This window comes from Rhincodon typus, chromosome 3, assembly GCF_021869965.1.
Source record: "Rhincodon typus isolate 14 chromosome 3, sRhiTyp1.1, whole genome shotgun sequence".
NCBI classification, from domain to species: domain Eukaryota; kingdom Metazoa; phylum Chordata; class Chondrichthyes; order Orectolobiformes; family Rhincodontidae; genus Rhincodon; species Rhincodon typus.
Window position 1 is genome coordinate 103,826,193 of NC_063334.1, and position 9,234 is coordinate 103,835,426.

Below are 9,234 nucleotides of genomic sequence, written 5' to 3' on the forward strand. Positions count from 1 at the left end.
TCAGCTTTCCTGCTCCTATGATGCTGCTTGGCCTGCTGTTTTCATCCAGCTCTACACCTTGTTATCTCCGATGTCTACATGGACTTCAGTAAAGCTGTTGACAAGGTCCCTCATGGCGAACTGGTACAAAAGGTGAAGTCACGTGGTGTGAGGGATGAGCTGGCAAAATGCATACAGGACTTGTTTAGTTTTAGGAGACACAAGTTAGCAGTGGAAGCATGCTTTTTGGAATGGAGGGTTGTGGCTAGTGATGTTCCACAAGGATCAGTGCTGGGACCTCAGCTGTTCGTAATCTTTATAAATGATTTGGAGGAAAATATAGCTTGTCTTAATGGTAAGTTTGCAGACAATACAAAGATTGGTGGAGTTGCAGATAGTGAGGAGGATTGTCAGAGGATACAGAAGGATATAGATCAGTTGGAGGCATGGGCAGAAAAATGGCAGATGGAGTTTAATCCAAACAAACGTGACATAATACGTTTTGGAAAGTCAAGTACAGGTGGAAATTATATGACGAATGGTAGAACCCTCGAGTATTGATGCAGAGGGATCTCGGTATGTAGATCTACAGATCACTGAAGGTGGCAGTGTGGGTAGAGAATGTAATAAAAAAGGCCAATGGCATGCTTGCCTTCATTGGAAGGGGCATTGAGTATAAGGATGGGCAAGTTATGCTGCAGCTTTCTAGGGCTTTAGTTACGCCACATTTGGAATATTGCATACAGTTCTGGTCACCAAACTACTAGAAGGATGTAGTTGCTTTGGTGAGGGAGCAGAAAAGCTCTACCAGGATGTTGCCTGATATGGGGGATTTTAGCTATGAAGAAAGGTTGGCTCGATTGGGTTTGTTTTCTCCAGAATGCAGGAGTTTGCGGGGTGACCTGAGAGAAGTTTATAAGATTGTGAATGGCATGGATAGAGTGGAGAGTATGAGGCATTTTCCCAGGCTGGAGTGGGCAGTTATTAGGGGACACAGGTTCAAAGTTCCAGCAGTGGGGGCGTGAAGGTACTTTAAAAGAGATGTGAGAAGCAAGTTTTTCACACAAAGGGTGGTGAATGCCTGGAACACGCTGCCAGAGGAGCTGGTGGAAGCAGACACAATAGCAGCTTTCAAGAAGCACCTGGACGGATACATGAATAGGAAGGGAATAGAGGGATCTGGATCCTGTTGGCGAAGACCGTTTTAATATGGAAAGGCAAAATGTGTCAGTGCAGGCTTGGAGGACCAAAGGCGGTTCCTGTGCTGTATTGTTCTTTGTTCTTTAGGCTCACAGTATTTCTGTGAGCATCCAAGTAGCCACGAAGTGAGTAAAACCTTAAGTAGCAAGCAAGAAGCCCTGAGGTGGACCCTGCTCCAACGCATGAGATGGGTGTCTGTTCTCAGGTAGAGAGTAGCTTGTTAGCACTATGACAGTGAAAGGTGTCAGCGTGCTCCAAAGTGGACACCTGTATCTGAGTCAGTTAGGGACTGAAGTTGGAGTGTGTCTGATGCCAACCTCTGTGGATGGAGTTTGCTCTTGGTCACTACTCATGGAGTATGTCCAGAGGTACAACTCAAGAGGGACACCTGGAGGACAAAATGGTGATCTGGAGCTGTCAAGTACTCACTCAGACCTTCATGTTTGGAGTTGTCATCGTCCACTCTGTCTGGTGAATGGGAGAAAGGCAAACTGCTCCATGAGACGAGTATAAATAATAATATGTAAATGGGTAGAAAATTAGACTTCATTTTTTCAATATCGAGAATCTTATTTTCCAGTCTTGCAGTGTTTTCCCAACTGCTTTGCCTTTGCCAACTTTGTTCAGGGGACTGGAAAATTTCAGCCTGATGTACGAGTTCCATTGTTGAGGGTAATGTGATATTATTTAGATATTCTATATTAAAAATAGTTAATGGAAATGAATGTGTAGATGTGGAGGAGAGCAATTATCAAAGAATTATAAATCAATAGTCAGGCATCGGATACAGTATCCTGGCTGGGTCTGGGTATTGCACTTCAAAAATGACGTTATAGTCTCCGCAAGGCTGCAGGGAAAATTTGCGAGAATGCCCCATGTATTGAGTAACATCAGCAATGTGAAGCGACACCAGTATCTGGCAGTGCCAACGCGAATTAATATTTTTCACCGCTAAGTGATTTGATAAACAGAGGTTTAAAAAAAAAACCAAAAGAACTGCAGATGCTGTAAATCAGGAACTAAAACAGAAGTTGCTGGAAAAGCCAAGCAGGTCTGGCAGCATCTATGAAGAAAAATCAGAGTTAACGTTTCGGGTCCGGTGACTCTTCCTCAGAACTCAAGATTTTTTTCCCTCACTGATGCTGCCAGACCTGTTGGGCTTTTGCACCAACTTCTGTGATAAACAGAGGACGTTGATTTAGGATAATTGTCAAGAGTTAGAGTGCAGATGAGAAGAGTTTTTGAGAACTGTAACCTGGGATGCATGATTTTGAAAGGCTGATGGAAGTGGGTTTAATCATAATTTTCAAGGCTGAATCAGATGTACAATTAAACATGAAGAAGTTAAAGCTATTGGAGAGGATGTGCATGCATGGGTTGGGGATGGGTGGTGGGGGGAAAGAGTTGGGCTTGTGGTTATTTGTGTAGCTCATTCAAAGCCAACACTGTCATAATAGAAGAAATGGCTTATTGTGTTGTAAGATTTTTTTTTGTATAGTTGCAAGGAATTGTTACTTGGAAAAAGAAAAATAGGTGAATGTTTCCTGCATATGGTCACAGTCTGGATGCTACATCAACTGTTAGAAGTAGTAAGAGGAGATAGTGAAAGCTGTGCTTACAATATTTGGTCTTTCAAATTTGCAAATTATTGTGTGGAACTGGAGAGTAGCCAGCAGAATTCCGTTAATCAAGAAGGGAAAGATTGATGCTGTAAGTATAGACCAGTGCACTTAGCATTAGTTATGGGCACATAACTACGCACACTATAATTCAAGTTTAAATTCATGAGCGTTTCGACATGGGTGGGTTAATCAAGGATAACTGACAAAGATTTGATAAAGACAAATGATGTTTGAGTGTGATTTTTCTCGTTCAAGAAAGAGATTAAATATATAAAGGGACCATAACCGATGTCCTTTATACAATGTGTCATCTAAAATGAACTACATAGAGAAACATAATAAGTTATCATGGAGAAAATGCTGCACGTAAAATTGTATGGATTAGTAAGAGGATAAACATATGTTGTTTCTCCATTTATTGATGGGTTGGAAGTGATAATATCAAAATTGGCTTTTCCTGCATTTATGTAATGTAATATGTAATATATAAAACATCGATTCATTTTGTTTGGACTCAAAGTACGACCTTAAAACTTGCTGACAAGAAAAATATGCAGGTTTGACAAAAAACTATTTTAAAAGGCTCAGAAAGGGTTCAGTTATTTAGAGAAATCACCCATCATGTACACAATTTAATATAGAAATGTGAGCAATGTTCTTTGGGGGCCCAATCAAGAATGGGTGTATCAAGGAAGGTTGTGCGTTTGCCTAACTTTGTTTATGACCTCAGAAAATTCCAAAGTGCTGCTCAGCGAATTAAGTGCTTTTCTAAAATGTCGTCACTATGGTAACATGGCTGGCTACTTGCATTCAACCAGTTTACAAGCAGCAATATGATGAACAAAAGAAATAGCTATGGTTGTTGGAGGCCAGTCACCTAAGCCCAAGGATATGGTGCCACAGTTTCCTCGGGCAATTCCCTAGCTGTTTCATTATTGATCTTACCTTCATCAGAAGATCACAAGAATGAGTGTCTGCTGATGAGTGCAATTCAACAGTTGAGCTCTTATTGCCAGACTGTTAATTCAGAGACTCTGCTTATGTTCTGAGGACCTGAGTTTGAATGTCACCACGGCACATTGTGGAACTTGAGTTCAAAAACATTCTGAAATTAAGAGTCTAAGGTAACAATGAATCCCTTGTCAAACCCATCTATTTCATTAATGTCCTTTAAGGAAGGAAATTGTCATCCTTACCTCATCTGGCTTACACATGACACTAGACCCACCGCAATGTGGTTGACTCTTAACTGCCTTCTGGGCAATTAGTGAAGGGCTGGTCTTGCCAGTGGCTTCATCGCATGAATGAATTTTCTCTAAATTGGTACTGTTCTGACTTCTTAAGATATCGGTACATACTGCATAACCTGCACAGCATCCAGGTTTATGTTGGTGAGGGATAAGCAACATTTGCAACACACAAATGCCTGGCAATGATCATGCAGTCAAAGAATCTAATCACCACCCTTGACGTTAACATTGCTGAATCCCGACCATCAACATTCTAGGGGTTGCTATCCACAAGACCTGGAACCAGTGGTTGGTCAAGTTCAAAGAGCAGTTTAGAGGCTGGGTATTTAGTGGAGATTGAGTTGCAGGGCTCCCCAAAACCTTTCCACTACCTACTTGCCAGGAAATAGAAATGCTTTCCACTTGCCTGGACAAGTGCAGCCTAAGCAACATCCAATGATTCCTCCATGACATGATCATTCACTTGATTGGTATGCCATCCAGCTCTCTGTTCACCCCTGACACATTACAGCAGTGCGTACCACCTGCTGCAGCATGCCAAGGCTCCTTTCGCAACAGCTAAAAAACCTAGAAACTTCTACCACCTAGAAAGACAGGGCAAGCAGGAGCATGGAACATCACCACTTGCAGTTTCTTCATAACCTGTTGATGTCCTTTCTTTCCCATGGCATTGAAACCCTGAAAGTGCCTGGGGGCACATTTACCATTTTGCTGCATTTGTTGAAAAGGTGACCTTGAGGGCTGAAAACAGGAGTATGTGTAGGTCATTCAGCCCTTTGAGCCAGTTCTGTTGTTCCTTATGATCAAGGTCAATCAACAACACAGTAGTCTCTTCTTGTTTTTCTCTAATATTGTTCGATCTCTTTAACCCCAATTGCTCATTCCAGCTCCTTCTTAAAATCATGCAATGTTTTGGCTCAGTTGCTTTATACGGTAGTGAATTGAAGAAATTTCTCCTCGTCTCAGTCGTAAGTGGTTTGTCCCATATCCTTAGACTGTGACCCTGGTTTTGGATTCTCCCGTCATCAGGAACATCCTTCCCACATCAACCCTGTCTCACCCTTAGAGTTATTTAGATTTCTATGAGATTCCACCCCCTACCACGCTCCCCAATTCTTCAGAGCTCTAGTGAATGCAATCCTAACCGATTTAACCTCGCCTCATACATCTGCTATCTCAAATCAGCCTGGTAAACCTTTGCCACATCACTGTGTAGCAAGAACATTGTTCCTCAGATAAGGAGACCATAGATGTACACAATACTCCAGGTATAGACTCGTCAAGGCCCAATATAATTGCAGCAAGACATCCCTGCTCCTGTGCTCGAATCCTCTGCTATGAAGGCCAACATATTACTTGCCTTCTTGACCATCTGCTGCACCTGGATGCTTACCTTCAATGACTGGTGTTCAAGGACACCCAGGTCTTGTTAGACATTTCCCTGTTTCAGTTTATAGCCATTCAGATAATAATCCGCATTTCTGTTTTTGCTCCCAAAGTAGGTAACCTCACATTTATCCACATAATGCTGCACCTACTGTGTAATTTCCCACTCAGTTTGTCCAAATCTCATTGAAGCACTCTGCATCCTCCTCACAGCTCACATTCCCACCCAGTTTTGTGCTACCTGCAGCCATGGAGATATTACATTTAGTTACCTCGTCTAAATCATTACTATGTATTGTGAATTGCTGGGGTCGTAGCATTGATGCCTGCGGTGCCTCATTAGCCACTGCCCATTGTTCAGAAAAAAGACCTGTTTTAAAAACGTCTGTTTCCTGTCTGCCAAGCAGTTTTCTTTGAATTTCCGTACGTTGCCCCTAATTGCACGTGCTTTAAATTTACACATTAATTTCTGATGTGTTAATTTGTTGAAAGATCTCATGGATGATTGACCTTTATAAAAGAATGATGGAGCGGTCTGTTTTAGTGACATTTGTTGAGGAATTAATAATAAGCAGTGTGCTGGGGAAAATCCTGTTTAGAAACTTGTACAGAGTACAAGACTTAACAAGGGAGTCAAAGCAGCCAGGAAAGTAGAGTTGAGACTGCTATCTGATCAGCTATGATTTTGTCAAGGGGCCGAATGGCCTATTCCTGATTGATATGTTCTAAGGGATTCAATGAAAAGTTTTTAATATAATGTAAGACTTTATCCTCTGGATTGAATCCAGTGATAAAGGGCTCAATAATATGCTAAAGTGTGGAGAAATTTCCTCAGGGAGAGAGTTGTTGGAACATAGCATGCTATGCCAAAGGGTGTGGTTCATACAGAAACCATTGCTGCATTCATAGAATCATAGAATCCATACAGTGTGGAATGTGATCATTCAGCCCATCAAGTCCACACCGACCATTCGAAGAATGTCCCACCCAGATCCGGCCGCCTACCCCGTCCCTGCATTAACCACAGCCAATCTACCTAACCTGCACGTCTTTGGACTGTGGATGGAAACTGGAGCAACCAGAGGAAACCCATGTCGACAAGGGGAGAATGTACAAACTTCACACAGACAGTCAGCCGACGGTGGAATCGAACCCAGGTCCCTAGCGCTGTGAGGCAGCAGTGCTAACCACTGAGCCAATGTGCCATCCATTGTTGAAATGGAAATTGAAGAAATAGTTGAGAGATAAGGAAATTACAGGACAGTCTGTGAATGGCTCGATCATGCTATTAGATTTAAATTAGTGAAAGTAAGGCAAGTGACTTGTTCTGTGCTGTTAATCCATTCATGGCCCAGACGAGTATATTTTGAAATGAGGAAATGACAATTATCTCACCCAAATGGCTGCTTTATTTTTTAACTCTAACAGGGACCGTTGTTGTTCTTTGATCATTGTCTAATGGAACTCTCTTTCCTAATGTTTCAAATGAATTGGAATTCACTTCACTTAGTCACTCGTGGTTATTTTCGAAATTGCAAGGTCTTTTTGAGGTGGGGAGGAGAAAACAGCATTCGGCAAACCTTATTTGATTGATTGGTATTGGGGTGTGGTCTGTGGAGAATTATCAGTTTCATCAAAGATGTGCAGGTTAGGTGGATTGACCTTGTTAAATTGCCCATAGTGTCCATGGGTGTGCAGGCTGAGTGGATTAGCTGTGGGAAACAAAAAGAAAGTTGCTGGAGAAGCTCAGCAGGTCTTACAGCATCTATGAAAAAAAAAGTTATCGTTTCGGGTCCAGTGACATTCGATCAGAACCCTTAGCAATGGGAAATGCAGGGTGACAGGAATAGAGTAGGGGAGGTGGGTGTGGGTGGGATGCTCTTCAGAGGGTTGATGTAGATTCAATGAGATGAATGGTCTTTTTCCACACTGAGGATCCTATTATCATGTTGTGAACTGAAGCAAGACCTGTTTTGAAGTAACTCTATATCCCATTTTGAAATGTAAATAACCTGACATGGAATTCCTGTCTTTAGTTGCTTTAAATGGCCTAACTTCATGGCTCAGTGACCCAAAATTTGGAATGATTCTTATTGATTTTGGCTAACATTCTCCTTTCCAGTCTTATGGACAATATTCAGTCACCTGCTTTCATCGGTAACATGCTTGAGTTGAAACTTTGCTGCATCAAGTAGTGGCATGTTTCAGTGCCTGTACTATTCCAAGTCAGATTCCGCCCGGTTTCAGTTGAGATTTCAAACAGGATGAAATAACTCGCCAACATTCCTTCAAAATCTGCTTCCAAGTCCATAAACTCTGCCACCTGGAAGTTTAAGGACCACAAAGGCATATGGGAACATCACTACCTGTAAGCTCCCTCTCTGAGCCACATGCTGTCCTGACTTGGAACTATATTGTCATTGCTTCACTGTTGTTGGGTCGAAATCCTGATAAGGCAAAGAATGAGCTTCTGAGGCATGCTGTGATGCAACGGTGACCTTGGTTATCATGTGACAGACTCTGTTAGCAGGTTGGAACTTGAGTAGCTTAGGACAGAGATGTTTCTTGCATGTATATAGTGTAAATAAATACTGCTTTCAGAAAAAATACTGGTTGAAGGTCTCTCAGACTGGCTTCAGCTTATCAGAAAAGACAAATCCACGCTTAAACGCTCCTTTCTTAATAGCACAGGGTATACTACCATCCCCTCACCCTATGGACTGCTACAGTCCAAGATAGCAGCTCATCGCAACCCCCTCAAGGGCAAATAGGGATGGCCAGTAAATGCTGGCCAAGTCAGCATTACCCACTTCCTTTGAAAGAGTTTGAAAAAGGAAATAGAAAGGAACAATACCAAGCATCTAATAGGGTTATCCCAGAACCTTGAGACAGATCATCAGAACTAAAGAAAATGTAGCTGCATCATTTTTGTTTATCATTTTTTGTTGAAAAATGTTTGCATGAAATATTGTCTAATCTTGTATGAATATTTTAGAAACTTGCAACAGTATTGACCAGTTTTCCACTTCTTTCCCTTCCCTTCTAAGGCTTCCTGATGGCTTCACACAGTTACTAAACTTGACTCAACTTTACCTAAATGATGCCTTTTTGGATTTTTTGCCAGCAAACTTTGGAAGGTGAGTAAGCTCTTTTGTTCCCAAATACATAATGTCTCAGTAACAATGTAGTCACTTGTCATTAACTATTTGGAATCGATTGAAGCATCTCTTTTTGAATTTTGTTCGTTCCGTGCTATAATATCTTCCTGTTCTCTTGCACTCCTTACTTTTCCTCACTTAAATGACGTGCCCTTTCAACAAAATAATGAATACTCCTCTAGATCTCTGAGAGGCTTTTAGAGGTGCTCATGAACAACCAAGTTGATTATATCAGTTTATCTCTGTGTGGGATAATGCATCATCTTCCTATGGCATTCTTTCAAGTTGAATCTTTCATTTTGAACAAGCACAGGTTTGTAACAACCAAAGTATTTGTGTTAATGCAAAAAAACCTATCACACTTGAACAAGCCTGAAATGTCAGTCTGGCAATACAAATTAAAATAAGAGAAAAAACAAGACATGTAAATCAAGGCAAACAATGGGGAGGATGGAGTGTGTGCTCTGCAATTTTTTAAAATCTGCTGCAAGGTTGTAAAGTGCCTAACTGAAAGATGAGGTGCTCATAGAATCATACAGCACAGAGGAGACTCTTCAGCCCATCTGTTCCGTACTGTCAAAAATACACTACCTCCCACACTAATCCCGTTTTCCCACACTAATCCCGTTTTCCCACACT

General features: G+C 41.6%; 1 protein-coding gene across 1 annotated transcript in view; it reads left to right on the forward strand.

The window, feature by feature from the left end:
• LOC125481939 (erbin-like) overlaps positions 1 to 9,234 on the forward strand; it is a 193,217-nt gene that overhangs the window by 141,399 nt on the left and 42,584 nt on the right. Inside the window, exon 5 of the mRNA XM_048593886.1 lies at positions 8,485 to 8,574. Within this exon, the coding sequence (XP_048449843.1) occupies positions 8,485 to 8,574 (90 nt within the window). The remainder of the gene's footprint in view (positions 1 to 8,484; positions 8,575 to 9,234) is intronic.